We start from the raw sequence: 17280 nt of genomic DNA on the forward strand, positions 1-17280 counted from the left end.
AGGAGGGTGCGAAAGCCCACCTCAACGACAAATTGGCAGGACTAGCCATGAAATATGGCCCATAGAACAAGCAGCAAAGCTTTTTAAGGATGTTGGACGTGCACCACGTCACCTGCGGGGCGCCGGGGGCCGTCCTACAACAGCAACGCGGAGGTCACATGACCAACTTCTGGCAAATCTATATACAAAGTTCTAGAATTATCACGTGTTTGCAGCGTTTTGAATTCATTTTGGGCAAATTTTAGCGGACTCGGGACGTTAGGGTGCGAAAAAGCCGGGTTAGAAAAAAAAAAAAAAGGCGTCGCCTGGTGGATCCAAAGCACCGCCTGAGTCACATGACATGACTTCTGTCGCCATCCGATAAAAAAGCAGCGCCGCAGGAAGACACGCAGACGTCAGGCAGGTAAATTTCGACACAAATACATGCATTCCTTTTTTATTCACAAAACCAGTCCAATTTTCTAAACAAATACAAAGATTGGTTATTCTTAAAAGCTGTAGCTACCCAGCAACATAACAAAAAATCATGAAAATATAACCCAAAAAAAAAAAAAAAAAAATACACAAAATAATCGGTCATCTTGTGTCAGTGCGTTCCGTCGGGTCGACCCGGAGCGGGCGCCGTCCCCGCCCCGGGCGGTGCCGGCATGTGCTCGGTAGGGCCACAGTAACGTAAGGCTGCCAGTCTCACCACCAACTCCTCTCGCTTTCTTTTGTTGTTTGTTTGTTTGTTTGTTTTTGGAGATCCGGAAGGAGGGACGATTGGGGGGAAATTACAGCAGTGATGGTTCTGGTCTTCAGCCCGGGTCCACAGTCTCTGGAGATCGTCCCTAAAACCGTCAGAAGATTTTCACCCACTGAAACCGACCCCCCCTCCCCACCGACCCCCCCACCGTGAAATGAACCATAAAACAGACGAGGCTTTAAGTCATGTGACAGAATGACGCTTGCCGTTAGCCGCTAGGTTTGAAATATAGCTGTAAATTTACATTCTCTACACAAGTACTGTATCTTTCCACAAATGAACAACATTAACACCAAACACAGAAATTAGTTGATTGTCCAACCTCAGTCCGGCTTCCTGTTCCTGGCAACGACCAATTCCGTGTTGAAGCGATGAGGAAAAAAAAAAAAAAAAAAAATTAAGAAAAAAAAAAGAAACCAAGAAAAAAAAAAAGGTGTCGGAAAAAGGACGAAAGGTACGAAAACATAGAGGGAATGAAAACAGCTGTTTTTCTTTACGCTTCATTTTTGGTTCAAGAAATAAGCAGGTGCTCGACCCGACGCGGTTTTCCTCTTTTTTTCTGAAAGTTCAGTTTTGTTTTGTTTTTTCCAGTAATTTTATTAGTCGCTCGTTTGTTGTTGTTGTTTTTTTTTTAATAACCAGTGTCTGTTTTCCGGAGACAATCCAGGCGTTGGCATTGCACTTGATGGCTGAGCTTTGGGTGGTGGGGAGGGATGAGGAGGAAGAGGAGGAGGAAGAGTCCTACTGGAACCACCGGAACGCCGCTCCTGTAGGAAGCATCACCTTCTTGGAGAAAAAGAAGACAGGGTCGGGGGGGGTGGGTGGGGGGGGAGAAGTCACTGTTAATGTGGAGGGAGACGCAGGTTCAACAGCAGTTCATACGCTTAATGATGGGGTCAAAGGTCACGCTGATAAACACCAGCGATAAACACCCTGATTCCTTCCATATCCTCAGAGTTCTTGTGGATTCCGAACCGCCCTAAGAGCAGAATTCCATCCCGGCCTCTCGGAAAACACAACAGGCCACATTTATTATTTAGCCGTCCGGCGCTGCTGTTCCGACCATCACCCATGATCGAGCCGCTTCCTCTCCATTACCCATCGCTCTTTGCGCCTATCAGCGCGCCGTGCGCACGCACGCACGCACACGCACGCACGCAGGTGCAGGGATCAGCGGCGGCCGCTGCATTTCCGCAGCGTGGAATCTTCTTCCGTTAGCCAGATCCGCCTGGAGCCGAGGAGCTTGGCAAACATTTGTGCACCCACACACGCTCTCGCGCCCGGCCAATATGTATTCAAGTGCAGGCGCACTCCTCCACACGCGGTGCACGTGCACATTCGCGCGCACTCACAATACACCTCCGGAATCGCGCCGAAACCGCCAGGCTGCTAACGTGCAATCCTCGTCCAGGCTCGGTTTTCCAGGGGTCTTAATCGGGAACGCTGGACGGAGCCACGTCTGAGGGGACGCTAACGTGCCCGTCTGGAACCGGAAGCCACACCAGCAAAGTTCGTGCACATTCGGTCCACTCGGAAACACCTTTAATTACAGCTTCCCGCCTTCTATTACGGCGTTCCGGAGAACTGACAAGTGGCGCCGCGGCTTTCACTTCAGTCGGGAATGATCTGACAGTCGGAGCCACCGAGCTGCTCCCGGCGCTCCGCGCTTGTTTGACCCGGTTTGATTAATAAATGCAGGTTTTTGCGGGTTTCCAGGATAACCTGGATGAATCGTCCGTACCTCTCCGTGCCCCCCCCCCCCCGCCGCCCCTCCCGACCTGACGTAACGCGTGTGGGACGTGGGGGCTCCATGGAACGGCGGATGCTGCTTTCTCCCATTATCAAAGGCGAGGAATCAGTGGGGGGGGGCAGCAGGTTCAAACAGGAGGGATCTGTGGGTGTGAAATGGCCAATCAATAAAATCAATGATTTGTTCTTCCCAAACGAGGCGAGCGGGGGGGGGGGGGGGGGGGGGGAGGTTTTTATTATTTCCTAGTTTAGCCTGAAGGCTCCACCACGTGCACGCGTTTGGGGTCGCTGTCGGCAACATCCCGCCCGAACATCCTGACCTCCGCTGGGAATAAATCCGAAAGGAAGAAAGCGCACCTGGATGCGTGAGCACGTGCACGTGATGACACCGGCGCTTCTGTTGTGGACCAAAGCTGACCTCCGACCCCCTTTGATGAGAGGCTGGCGTGACGTTGTGGCTGCCTTCATGCCCCTCCCCCCTACACATCCACCTATCTTGGTGTCCATCTACATGCCTGTCACTCCGCATGAGCGTCTCCTGCCCCCCCCCCACGGACGCCGGTAGTCTTTAAACAGCGCCGGCGTTTCTTTAACAAGTTTCTGATCCCAAAGGATCCCGTCAGCTCCTGACTCAGCTGTTTCCGTCCGTCCCGACCCCGCGCAGCGAACGCACAGCGACACACAAACAACAGCAACTGCCCCCCCACCCCGGCTCCGCGGCTGAGACTGACACGACTGGAGGGTATTAGAGCAGAAAGGATCTGCCTTCCCACTCTCGAATGTAGCATTCCCAGAATAAATCCAGACATCTTCAGCCAGAGAGCGAGGAGGTGGCGAAGGCCTCGGCGTGCTAACTCCCCCTCACTTGCCAATTTTACGCTCCTCTTTGAGCCGCCGTGCGCTTCCAATAGAAACCGTCAACACCCTTAAAATAAGCACGGCGCTGCTGGACCGCGCTCCGGTACCGACGTGAAGCTCCCGCACACGTGAGCCGCACCTGACGGAGCGACGCCGCGCGGGGGGGGGGGGCGTGACACGCAGCTCGCCACGGACGTCCTGGCGCAGGGGCGGGAGCTTTTAAGGACAAACTTCCTCCGCAGATGAAAAACAACTGACAAGGTTACGTAATCCGCTCCGTCCTGGCATTTGGGATTTCCTGCTGACTCCCTGGTCTCTGTCCTGACGCAGCACTTCCTGCGTGAATCTCGTCCTCTGACATTTAGCCGGCGCCGATGACATCACGCGCACCGACAGCGCGGCTGCGTTCTCTGATCGAATCGCCCGACGAACACAAAGCGGTGACTTGATAACGCTTGATGCTAATGGGGAATGCCGAGACTCCAGGACAGACACGAGGCACGGAATGCCGGAACGTTGGCGTAATCGCATTTCACCGGGTCCGGGACGGAAACAGCTCCGGTTACCGACTTCTCTGAAAGTTAAAGAGATTGTCCCGAACATTTAAACCGTTCTAGCGCAGAGCTCTAGCATAAGGCGACGATCCATCGCGCATCTGCCCGACGACAGGACAAACGCACGGGGCGACTTCGCTGTCCCGTGTGGTCGTTAGGGGAACTTCCTGGTTCTATTCATGCATTTTCAACAGCGCTACCGACACAGAGGTGAAAACTGCTACAATGCTAGCGGGGCCCCTATACAACAGTGTTGAAACAGGTATAATTGGGTCCGTACGGATCATCCTTAGGGTGCAGCTCAAGTCCCCGGATGTCCGGAGACGCCCCGGTAAAAAGTCCGCGACTCACACTGTTGTGACCCATTAGAAGGATCAAATATTCACGCTGTTGTTTACGACGTTCCAATCTGGAGTTTCTCGGGGTGGCCTGGTTCGACCCATAGCTCGGATGCCAATAAATAAACCCAAACCAAGAGATGGAATCATTTCATAATCTTGTAATCTTACAGTCAGCTAAGACACAACGCGCTTTTATCTCACACCTGCTGCAGATCTAATGTTTCTGCAGCATCGGGAATCCACCTGTGGTGAGTCTAGTGTGCCTGGGTTTCTTTTTTGATGGTGCACGTGAGCGTGTTTCTTATGAAAACAGCAGCAGCGTGGAACTTTCTGAGCAGCGTGGCGTCTGGCGTCGATGTTCATGAATACCACAGCACATTTGGATCAGGTATCTTTGAATTTCACGCCTCCCCATAGTGAGGACATCGATCGCAAATCCCAAATTAAAATGAAATTCCTCTTGGTTGGAGGCGCCGAGCGTCCGCGCTAGCGCGCTAACGCGCTTCGCCGCCGTGGTGAATCATCATCAGACAATCGAAGCCTCTCGTTTATTTGCGACTGAACAAAACAGCACTGGCGGATATTCAGCCTTTCAGTGTGTGAGAAAGAGACTTTTCCTGCAGTTAATTTGATGTGGCACAAATTATGACCTCACTCTAGACTCTTTTAACAGCAGCCGGCTCCGACAAAAAGGGGTCACTGATACAGGAAAGTTGTAAAATAACAAGCGGGCCATTTTTTAACTCACCATTCTCCCAGTCATCACTTTAATGTTAGATAGCATCCCTCAGAGGAGCAAATGGGAGGGACTTGCTTCCAAAATTCAAACGTGTGTCAAGAAAAACAACATAAAATCGCACATTTGTTAGCTAAATAAGCTAAATAGCTGAAGACACAAGTATGTCAGCGGGTTATTTGAACTGCTAAAGATCTGAAAAACCCTCATCATGTTCACGTCCAACCAACACCCAGCGCTAGCTGCCCTGCGCCGTCACCGTTGGCCAAATTTGGCATTTACGAACTCACTTTGAGCCACTTGGCAGCAACATTTCTGACTGCAAAAGAGGGGATAAACAGTTAGCATCAATCATTCGCTGGAGGGGAACGTAAAGCCATTAGTTTAAAGCGCCGATCCAGTTTGAGTCCATTAGGATTCACCACCGTTCACATTCGCTCCGAGTCAGCGTGCGCGCCGCATTACGTAACATAAAGCGCCACACATGCATTGATCACTGTGTTATTTTCCCTTGAGGTGGGACAACTGCTGGAATTGATTCCATGATTGGTGGTTGTGTTAGCACAGCCAGTGTTAGTTAGGCCACCGAGAGCGTCCGAGGTAACAGGCGAGAACGTTCTGGAGACGCGTTTAGGACTGTCACTGGAATGAGGGCCAGCAGAGTGTGTGTGTGTGTGTGTGTGTGGGGGGGGGGGTTACATGAGCCACGCTGACACCTGGTGCTCCAGATGACAGCTCTGTGGCCAGATGGACCTTGTTACATGCAACCCCCCACCCACCCACCGCCACAAACACACTCATGCACGTGCAATTCCACGCAAAAAAAACCCAACCACGCTATGTGCATATATTGACAATTAGCGCCACTCTGCCTGCGCACGTGTTTCTCCGGCACTTTTCCGAACACATGCTCAGGCGAGCAGAAGGAGGGCGCGGCGGCCAGACGGCCGACGCTCGGCCGAGCGGCGACGTGACGCTGAAAACCCGGGGAACGGCGTTGAGTTTAAGCTCCTGAATTAGCCGCGGAACTGAAAGACTGGGTGATTGTGGGTAACAGATTAGAGCGACCCCACGGCGCGCTCGCCCTCCGCCCTGGACCTCACCACCTGTCATTTCCCGGCTTATGCGGCTCCATCCTATAAACCCTCCTAGCGCCGACCGCATCACGCAGATATCGACGCCATTAGCCGAACACATCGACGTAAACATGCTAGCATCTCTGGGAATGTTTAAGGAGGACACCCTTCACCCTTCTCCTACCTCCAGAGCGGCGGAGGGCTTCTTCTTCAGTTCCTCACATTTGCGGAATTTGCAGATCTGGTGGCCCGTTTTGCGGTTCCGGCAGCTGCTGCACTGCTCGCAGTTAATTCTCCGTCGGCACGGCGGGCACATGCCGCAGCGCTTCCGCTTCTTCTTGCCGGAGTTGATGGCGGAGGCCAGCTCGCTCTGCGCCGGGTACTCGGCCAGGCCGGCCATGTGCAGCGCGCTGTCCGCCAGAAACACTCCGGCGGGCGTCATGATGAAAAGCCCCGGGTTGAAGGGAAAACCACCACCTACTCCGTATGGGAAGTCAACCGGACCACCTACGGCGTCCGTGACAGACGTACCTTCCAAGTCGCCGGCCCCCGAACCGGCGTCGCCGCCGCCGACCCCGACTCCCATGCCCCCGGGCAGGAGCATGTGCTCCATGCCGGCCCGCTTTAATAACGCCGCCGCCTGAGCGAAGTGCAGCAGGCCGTTCTGTCCCTCTAGAACCTGTTCTAGGGTTCGGTCCAACTTGGTCGCCGCCAGCGCCGCCGAGACGGCGGGCTGCGGCTGCGGGGGCGGCTGCTGTTTGGCCGAGTGGCTTTTAGCCTCGGCGTTGTTCGTGTGTCCATTGGCGTTGGCGGCGGAGACGGCCGTGTACTGGGAGAGGGTGCGGGAGTTCTTCAGGCTCCGGCTGAGCGGCGCGCTGATGATGCCGCTGCGGTTCCGCCGCTCAACCACAGGAGAGCCCTCTTTGCGCTTACTCCGCTCCTGGTCTTCTGTCCGGACCCCCTCCGACAGCCCACTAGACATGGTCCAGAACGCCTGGGTCGGGGTGAGGGTGGAAAGGGGGGGAGCGAGGAAGGGGGAGCAGAGACCTTTTCACAGCCCGTTCTGGTTTTCCCCGGTGAGATCCGTTCCGATCAGCCAGCCGGGCCCCCAAAGCCTTGTGCCCACTCTATAGCTCCGGCCTCATCCACGTCCTTCCATGAGCCATCTGGAAGCTTCACACAGGGAGAGAAAAGACGTCAGCGTCCAAACAGAAACATCTCACATTTCTGATGTGTTGGGATTCATTCGTGCACGTTTATGGACGCCCAGTAAAACCAGGTGGCCCGTCGGGCGTGCTGCTCCTCCAGGTCACCTGACAAGTCAGCAAAAGTAACGTTTCTCTCTCTGACTCAGGCGTTTAGTAGAATTTGACGGGTTCTTGTCACGAAGAGAAAGGCCGAATCTGTGGGCCGGTGATTCGGAAACATTTGATCGGACGAGGCGACGCTAAACCGGATTCACCGGGCTGCTAACAGCCGACGCCGCGCCGGGCGGCGACGCGGTGACGCACGCCGACTTTTAGCAAAAGGCTCCTGAGAGCGTTGATCTGCGAGCAGAAAAAGCGAGCTGTTATTCTCCTGACCTGTCCGTGTTCACAAACAAGCCCACCACCCTCCCACAGAAACGCTGAGGAAATGGCCGGGCCAGTCCTTATAAGGGAAACAAAGGGAAGGGGGGGGACTGGAGAGGGGGGGTGTCTGTGCAGTGTGTGGAAATTGGAAGGCCAGAATTAGTGGGAGGTAAAGCTTCAAAGGCAAGAGAACAGCCCCCACATTCTCACCAGCTCAGGGGGATGTGGCGCCAGTGAACCAGAGCCAGCTCCGCAGCCCCTCAGCCCTGTGGATTCGGTTTCTCTCCGGAGCGCCGGTGCAGGACTCTGGTTTCCTGAACGCGCCTCAAACCGACGGCGTCTCGGCCGAGCCGCGAAATCGTTAAAAGCGCGGCGTGCGCGGTGGCCTCCGAGCACTTTTTGACCGATATTGACAACGTCTCCGCGTCCAACTTGTGAATTCCGAAGTCAAAAATGGAAATGTGAAGGATTTACTATTGGGCAGCAGATTTGGTTCTATGGGTTGTTTATTGTTTGTTTTTTTTTTTTTCCCCATCAACCATGTAAATGCTTAATCAGCGCGAGTATTCCTCGGAATTAACGGTCGAATCATCTGGAACGTCGACCTGGAGGTGAGAAAGTTCACCATCAAAGCGGAGGGAAACGGATCTGCTGCATGCTAATTCAGCCAGGAAATGAGCCCCACTGCCGACGTGCCGGCATCGGAGGATTTATCTTTTAAGAAATGTTGCTACCCAAACGGGGGGGGGGGGGGGGGGGTGGGGGGTGGGGGGGGGGGGTCGGGGGGGTCAGTCGTGGTGCGGACGTGACGCGATCCTTTAAAGTGCCGCCGACTTGCTTTGCGTCAATCCCAGCAACACCTGCTGCGCGTGACGATGAGACGGTGGTGACACATTTGGCGCGAGCACACACACACACACACACACACACACACACACACACACACGCAGAGGCTCGCGCATCATTTTCTCCGGGGGTGGGGGGTAGTTGATGTAAACCACCCTAAGTTTGGAACGCTGTTAACACTGGTAATGCTGCCGTTCACATTAAGGCCTCACGCCTCACGTCTCCAAATGAACTCGTCGGGGACTATAATTAGAGCCGACGGCACACGAGAGCCGCACTCACGGCACCTGCAGCTGTCTCAGCACAAAAACAGGCGGAAATATCAGAGTCCAACGTGTCCCGGTTACGGTTCATGTGTCCCCACACCACGGAGGAGACAAAAAAAAGGTAAAAAACGCCGTCCACGTGACGGACCGGCGCCCTCCAGCCATGAAAGGACCCAGAGAAATAGTGAGCCAGGAACATCGGCGGCGCGTTTGTGGCCCCAACAAACGGTCTCCTTAGACTAAAGAATCGCCCGGAGTAGCTGTCGGAACGTTTACGGACCCGAGAGGCAGGTGGGGTAATACGGATAATGAAAGCTCCGTTAGCTGAAGGGGGGGTCAGGTAAGTATTGACATGTGATAGTATCTGACAAAAGATCAACACACATTAAAATTATGGCTCCGAGCTGACTGGAATAACATATAGCTGTAGTAAAGCCGGTCGGTGAAGGAGGTTTGGCCCCTCCTGAACACCGTACTGATCTCATCATGTGGCTAGCAGCTAGCATCATCTCAGCATGTACGCACAGTGACCTTCACACCAACGTCGCTAATCTCTCAATAATGCAATAATGGGCTGTTTGGTTAAACTAAATCGGCATCCGTCCATCAGTTTTCGAGCTTCTGCTTCATCTGCTTGAGCGATGAAGACGACCTGTCGTTAGCTAAACCGCCCCTGAACCTGGAGTGTGTGTCCACAGGAACCTAAAATGTAGCGTCAGTACGGGTAGAAAATGCCGCTGCCACAGTGGACGCGGCCTAAAGCGCCTTACTTCCGCCTGCCTGGGCGCAGCACACGTGCACGCCTAAATTCTCACACCAGTAGGCGTGAGAATCTTTTTTTGGGGCATTTTGGCGCGTGCGAGTGCAGGTGTATCTGCGGCGCAGCTTGGCGCAGTGGTAAAGTAGGTGGAATAGACAATTAGGAGGTGCATCACAGCTGATTTCAGTCACGGCCAATTACACCGGCTCCTCCGGTTTCCTTTCAGAAGACCTCGGCGTCGCGTCGATTTTTGGCACATTAGCTGATGCGACTCGAAAGCGTCGTTTGGTTTTTCCACCATTGATTAAATGACACGCTAGCAAAGAACGTTCACCTGATATCAAACGCTGAAACCACATTAAAGCGCGGAACAGACGGCCCCGGATCCACCGCGCACTTTACGGACGCGTTCGCAACGGCATTGATTTGGAAGTGTTAATAAATGAAAAGCACTGAGAGCTTTGCCTGCGCATGTTTACTTTCTAATGATTAATTAAATAGCCTAAGCTCCCGTGTAAATGCTGGTGTCACACACGCCGGCCTCGCACGGGCGGCCGGGGCTCAAACCCAGAAGCTTTTCGCTCCGCACATTTATTTGTCATAACACAGACCAGAAAATAAGTTCAATAGGTCAGCGCACGTTGCGCCCTCGCACGCCCTCGCACGCCAGAACCCCTCAGATATCCTGGAAACCATGGTGCGAGGGCAGAACCAAGCTGCTGGTGCCGGAGAGAATTAGCAACCCGTCACAACGGAGCGGATGGACGGGAGGGTACTGAGCTAGGAGGCTAACGCGCCTATGATGTCGGAGGCTAGCAGCCGGAACAACATCCGGGCAGACGGTGGGAGTAAAGAGAGCTCCATCCGATTCCCGGTTAAATGATGAGTCCTTCCCGACGGGCGGAACGGTCCTGGCAGGACGCCGTCGGCACAATGACACTTGTGTGAGCCTGAACGGCTCATTTAGCACGCGGCCCTCTCAGGTGTCTCCCGTTATAGTCGCCGCACTCTCCACCACAACACAAACGTCTGTACGTTCCCGGAGCCCGAGGACGGATGGACGCTAGGACCGGCTCGATCGCCGGGCGCCGGAGGAAACGGGGGCAAGTGGCGGGGAAGAGGGTTCGGCCCGCTCGCCGCCAGAAACCCAAACGCCGTGATTAGCAGAATCTGGAATGTTGGTCGATCCTGGGTGTTTAAATATTCATCACGCACTTATTGGTCCTCGCAGTACGCCCGGCGACGTGATGAGATCAACTTTAAGAGACGATAATCCTTTATCAGTGTCAGCGCGCGGGGGGAAATTGCACGTCCCTTCAGGAGGAGAGAAAAAAAGAAAAAAAAAAGAAACCCTGAATTATTTAGCGTTCATTTTAATATGCTAAGTGACCAAATCTGGCTCACATCCTCGCAGTCACCTCCTCCTCCTCGGGCTCCTCAAAGTCTTGAATAAGTTCCCTCCGCTGACGTCACTGCCGGTGCAGGTGCCAGGTCGCGGCTTCTTTTTTTTCTCCCTCTCTTTTTTTTTTTTTTACGGCAGTGGGAACCAAAATATTATCTCATTTCCTATAAGAGAGTGTGGTTTTTGTGGGGTTTTGCGGGTTTCTTTGTTTTGGCCCGTCACGAAGTGTTGAGCAGCAGCTCCAGAGGCGGAAGGCGATGATGCGGATGCGCCACCTCCACCTCCACCTCCACCTCTCCCCGGGCAGACGCGCTGTCTGCGGACTCTGTCTCCGCGAGCGACGCGCACTCTCCAGCCCTCCTAACCCCCTGGCGGCAGACGCGCGCGCACGCGCAGGACGCGCACGAACGCGGAAGAAGTTAAATAGCCTGGTGATAATAATTAGACTTGAGGCTTCACCTATTGTCCACAGCCCGCCGCGTCCTCCGCTCCTTAATGAGGCGGCGCGCACAGAAGTTGCAGGGAATAAACAAGCGCGCACGAAGGCTTCGGCTCCGAATCATCCAGCAACGTGCTCGAAGCGGCGGGAACCAAAGCAGCCCACACCTGGCAACTTTCTCACGGCAATGAGAAAGGGACAAACCGCAAAAAAAAGAGAGCAGGTGACACGAATTCCTCCCCCATTTTGACTCGGTTCTCGTTCTCAAGTTTGCCGAGAAGTTGAATTAAATTCGGCGGCGACTGAAAGAGCCATATGGAACGAGGTGATTGCTCCGGCTGGAAGCGTCAAGTTTGATCCGCATCATTAACAGCTGATTCACAATAAAGCACCGGGCGTCGGTGGCGCAGGGTGCCGATCATCCGTGTCGGTGGCTCGACACACACAAACGCTGCTTCGGAGGGGAAAAACAACCAAAAAACAAACCAAGACATCGGAAAATGTCCAGCGGGGAACGATTAAACGGAATCTGCTTGGTAAAGCATCACACAAAAGCAGCTTTTTCGAGATTAAGCCCAGGAAAATAGCTTCCTTTTGTCCGGACACGCTGATCCGGGAGCGCGGTCGCCCCTCTGCTCCGCGGTCGCGCATTTACGGACGAGAGCCCCCGACTCCCCCGGCCATAACTTGATGATCATATCAGAGGATGACATCCCAACTTTCAGCAGACTTCAACAAAGTCTGACACCCCCTCTCGCACCCATCCCGCGCCGCCCACCCCCCCGTTCTATATCTACATATTTGCAAACATGGAGCCGGTTTTATTCGCACCTACCAAAGCAGATCCGAGCAGAGAGGGGAGGGCTCCCACAGTCCGAGCGGTCCGTCTCAGACTGTCGTGCACAACGGTGACAAAACGGTGGTGGTGGTGGGGGGGGGCACAGCCAAGAGAGCGAGGAAAAAAGCTTAGTTTCCGAGAACACAATCCTACAAAGTGTGTGCTGGTTACCGGCAGGCGCGGGCCGGGGAAGAGCGGATCGGCCGTCGGTGGTTCGCAGGAAAAGCGCACTTTCTGTGAGGCTGAACGCGTGGGTTCCCCCAGCTCTCTCGGTCCTCGATCCCACCTCTACATCCTCGCTCGCGGAGAGGAACATGCAAACACATTTCATAGATTTTTGGGGCTTCGCGGAAAAAGCGAACTGGATTTCTCGGGACGGGAGAGGAGACGGCGCGACAGGAGAGAGAGGGAGGGAGAGAGGGAGAGGGAGGGAGGGAGGGAGAGGGAGGGAGAGAGGGACAGAGGGAGGGAGAGAGGGAGGAGAGGGGAGAGGGAGAGGGAGGAGAGAGAGAGAGGGAGGGATAGAGGGACAGAGGGAGAGAGAGGGAGGGAGGGATAGAGAGAGAGAGGGACAGAGAGAAGGAGGGATAGAGAGAGGGAGGGGGAGAGGGAGGGAGAGAGAGAGAGGGAGGGAGAGGGAGAGAGGGGGGGGATAGAGAGAGGGAGGGAGGGAGAGAGGGGGGGGATAGAGAGAGGGAGAGGGGGGGAGAGGGAGGGAGAGAGGGAGGGAGAGGGACAGAGGGAGGGAAAGAGAGGGGGAGAGGGAGAGAGGGAGGGAGGGAGAGGGAGGGAGGAGAGGGAGGGGGAGAGGGACAGAGGGAGGGGGAGAGGGAGAGAGGGAGGAGAGGGAGGGAGAGAGAGGGACAGAGAGAGGGAGGGATAGAGAGAGAGAGGGAGGGAGAGGGAGAGGGGGAGAGAGAGAGAGGGAGGGAGAGAGAGAGGGACAGAGGGGGAGAGGGACAGAGGGAGGGAGGGAGAGGGAGAGAGAGGGAGGGAGAGAGAGAGAGGGAGGGGGAGAGGGACAGAGGGAGGGAGAGAGAGGGAGGGAGAGAGAGAGAGGGAGAGGGGGAGAGAGAGAGGGAGAGGTGTTTATGAGAAGAGGGAAAATGCTGATTAAACCGAGATAAGCGGTGGTGATTAGCGTGATACACGTGTAGAAACGTTTCTATGACTTGATGGGATGTTCCATCAGGGGTGGGATCTGACTCCAACCCTTCGTGTACAGGTGTAAAACATCTGTCTGACATGATGACATGTTGTTATTGGTTTTATTCCGTCTGGACTAAAGTCACAAGCTTGATAGAAACTAAAGGACCAAAATACACCTGGCGTAGCTCGGGAAGCTCCTGTGGACCTCCTGTGTCTGCTGGTGAGGAGCCTGCGGTTCTGCATTCTGACCACTAGATGCCACCAAATCCAACACGAGGAGCCTCCAAAGCGCCTGGGAACCACCAGCTCTCCTGCTCCAGGACCAGGTTCTCGTCAATTCCAATCCTGGATCCTGTGTTTGATCCAGAGTCCCAGTGTGAAGAGAGCGAAGACATCAGGAGCATCACATCAGGAGCATCACATCAGGAGCATCACATCAAGAGCATCACATCAGGAGTATCACATCAGGAATATCACATCAGGAATATCACATCAGGAGCATCACATCAGGAGCATCACATCAGGAGCATCACATCAGGAGTATCACATCAGGAATATCACATCAGGAGCATCACATCAGGAGCATCACATCAGGAATATCACATCAGGAGCATCACATCAGGAGTATCACATCAGGAGCATCACATCAGGAGTATCACATCAGGAGCATCACATCAGGAGTATCACATCAGGAGCATCACATCAGGAGCATCACATCAGGAGTATCACATCAGGAGCATCACATCAGGAGTATCACATCAGGAGCATCACATCAGGAGTATCACATCAGGAGCTCCTTGTGTAACAGGGATGAAAGTAACGGAGACCTTATTAAAGAGGAACGTTTCTAATGAAGAACGTTATTAAAGAGGAACATTATTAAAGAGGAACGTTCCTAACGAGGAACGTTATTAAAGAGGAACGTTATTAAAGAGGAACGTTCCTAACGAGGAACGTTATTAAAGAGGAACGTTCCTAACGAGGAACGTTATTAAAGAGGAACGTTATTAAAGAGGAACGTTCCTAACGAGGAACGTTATTAAAGAGGAACGTTCTAACGAGGAACATTATTAAAGAGGAACGTTCCAAAAGAGGAATGTTATTAAAGAGGAATGTTATTAAAGAGGAACATTCCTAAAGAGGAACGTTATTAAAGAGGAACGTTTCTAACGAGGAACATTATTAAAGAGGAACGTTCCAAAAGAGGAATGTTATTAAAGAGGAATGTTCCTAAAGAGAAATGTTATTAAAGAGGAACGTTCTTAAAGAGGAATGTTATTAAAAAGGAACATTCCGAAAGAGTAAAATAATTAAAGAGGAACGTTTTTTAAGAGGAACCTTCTTAAAAAGGAACGTTATTAATGAGGAACGTTATTAATGAGGAACGTTATTAATGAGGAACGTTCTTAAAGAGGAACGTTCTTAAAGAGTAAATTAATTAAAGAGGAACATTCTTAAAGAGGAAAAAAAATAGAGGAACCAAAATAAAAGAGGAACATGGCGTCTCTGATCAGGATGGAGAGAACTCTGACCCCGGACCAAACAACACTGGTCAGGTCTTTTAGAGCATTTTCATTTCTTTATCAGGGTTCCGTTCAGGGTTCCGTTCAGGGTTCCGTTCAGGGTTCTTCATCAGGTTCGTGTTTTTACATTTTATATGATCTATACATCCATTAGAAATAGACACACAAAGGGAAAACATGTACAGGTCGGGTTTGCATAGAATGAGCTGTCAAGTTACATAAAAATGAGGCACTTAATACTAATTCAAGACATAAAGCGTGTGTGCGTGCGTGCGTGTATGTGTGCGTGTGTGCGGTGTGTGTGTGTGTGTGTGTGGGGAGGGGGGGCTGCGAGCTATTTTGGGATGTTCCGGTGAAATGTCCCTTTAAGCGGCTGTTTTCACGCGCTCGGTGGAACAAAAGTGAAGCCGAGGCTCCTCCGACAGGAAGCGCGTCTCCTCCGCTCCGCTCCGCTCCCAGGCTCCAGTCCGGCTCTTCCCGGCGGCCCGTCTGCTGGCGGGCGGCCAGCCCAAGTGTGTGGAAATGACACCACCAGGGCGGCAGAGATTTTCCTTCATTTCTCTCCTTCCCGATCGCAGCCCGGCTGACATTGGCTGGAAAGTGGAGCAGCTCGTCAGGGACAATCAATGCCAATCGATCGGGCTGCGCGGCGGAGGCTCCAGAGCTGGAAAAATATCGCGGGGAGAGAGGGCGAGAGAGGCCGAGACTGACACGGAGAGAGAGAGAGAGGAGAGAGAGAGTGCGTGTCTGTGCGTGCGTGTGCGCGCGCGCGCGCTCAGCCAACTGTCGGTAGCCAACCAGCCTCCCTGCAAACAAATATGCTGTGGCTCTCATAAACACGACGCGCGCTCACGCACTCACAGCAGTAGGAAAGTTTGGAAACGTGCACCGAAGTATTTTGACAGTTCGTGGAGGTAAAAAATACGATGTGACGACGACATTAATCATTAAAGCGCAGCAGCAGGTGGGATTCAAAGCCAGCAAATGTGGTGAAACCCAACAAGTTGTTGTGTTGACATGAAAATGTATCACAAAGTATCTAAAAATGTCTATATAATCTGTTTTATTAGAGCTAAAGCAGGCGCAGCATTGGGAGTGTTACATGTGATAATGGCCTTATTAATGGAAATAATAAACCTGCAGTAAAAACATCATAAACCTTCACCTGAAGTTACAGAATGAAGCTCATTTATTACAATTTACTGTTACGCTGCCATTGGATCAGTTCAGAAAAGAACAATTCATTTGGTTTATAATTAAACTTCATGACCTGAGTCTTGATACTTTTGTTTTATTCCCTTTAAATGAACAGAAAACGTCATTATGGAACCGTGGGACCACGTAAACAGAGGTTTAACAAAGGAGAAGGCGGAAATAGTGCGTTTCTTTATGACCATTCGGGTTAGAAGAGGATATTTTATATAAGATGTGAAGACGTGTTTGACCCCCAACACGACCTCTCAAGGTCGGGGCACTAAAGTCAGACACTGATTTCCAGCAGCACCACAGTACAACACCTATAGCATCTATGCTAACAGCCACGTGCACTTTCACTGTGATGAAGCGACACCACGCGGTTCTGGAGGTTCTTGACACAACCAGTGAAAAAAAAACAGGTTCAAGTAAATCCTGTTGTTATTGACACGTGTCGTCATAACAACAGGAAACATTCCTGCTCCTTGAAATCCTTGAATCCTGGAAAGGTCTATTTGTATCCTTCTTGGGTTAAAATTGGGGCTCTGGTTTGAAATAAGAGTCGCGCACGGATGGATGGACGAGAGGAAGCGTCGCGCTGTGACTCTCGGACGTCTTCTGGTGGGAGCGCTGACGCCCGCAGGCAGCAGCCACACTCGCCCCTTTGTTGTTTTCCTTCTGCGCAGGGAGGAAGGGGACTTTCCTGAGCCGGAGAGGAGGATTAGCATAGCGAGGCCTCCATCTCCAGCTGCACACATGACCAGCAACGCAGGAAAGCCCCCCGAAGACCTCCCGAAAGAGAGGCACGTGAGGGCTGATGGGAAGTGGGGCGAGACAGCGGCACTGGCTCTCAGCAGCAGCGTCGGGGCCTCGTAAACCCTCCAAATGATCACAGTAAAACACCCAGTCGCAGGAACATCTGGCAAATGGCGCCGAAACCTGCAGCCCCTTCATCTCGGAGCCAGTTCGTGCACCAACGCCATCGCCTTCGCCCACGGGCCGGTCTCTGTCGTCAGGTGATGTCACTTCCTGAAGAATGCCAGACGCCCTCTGTCATCAAGCTTTACCAGCTGTTGGTTACCCGTGAGTTCCACTCGCCCTTCCTTTCTACCGCGTCCAGGAAGCCACCGTGGAGAGAAAAACAATTCCAGCATATATTAAAGCAAAACAAGCTGCCTCGCACATTTATTTAGCCGTCAAACGCACGGCAGATCCGGCCGCCGCGCCTCTTTT

General features: G+C 52.9%; 1 protein-coding gene across 5 annotated transcripts; it reads right to left on the reverse strand.

The window, feature by feature from the left end:
* Positions 1 to 420: 420 nt before the first annotated feature.
* Positions 421 to 12543, reverse strand: cxxc5a (CXXC finger protein 5a). 5 transcript variants are annotated; one of them, XM_057054729.1, is made up of 4 exons: positions 12353 to 12541; positions 12179 to 12236; positions 6244 to 7232; positions 421 to 1531 (listed from the first exon to the last, which is right to left on the reverse strand). In XM_057054729.1, exons 3-4 carry the CDS (start codon positions 7039 to 7041, stop codon positions 1487 to 1489), a joined length of 843 nt encoding a protein of 280 aa, XP_056910709.1. In that variant the 5' UTR covers positions 7042 to 7232; positions 12179 to 12236; positions 12353 to 12541; the 3' UTR covers positions 421 to 1486. The 5 variants fall into 5 exon arrangements, with proteins under 5 accessions (XP_056910709.1, XP_056910711.1, XP_056910713.1 ...); XM_057054731.1 differs by having other exon boundaries at positions 12175 to 12236; XM_057054733.1 differs by having other exon boundaries at positions 421 to 1528; positions 12179 to 12543.
* Between the last annotated feature and the right edge of the window lie 4737 nt (positions 12544 to 17280).

The sequence above is a fragment of the Takifugu flavidus genome, chromosome 14, assembly GCF_003711565.1.
Source record: "Takifugu flavidus isolate HTHZ2018 chromosome 14, ASM371156v2, whole genome shotgun sequence".
In the NCBI taxonomy this organism is placed as follows: Eukaryota; Metazoa; Chordata; class Actinopteri; order Tetraodontiformes; family Tetraodontidae; genus Takifugu; species Takifugu flavidus.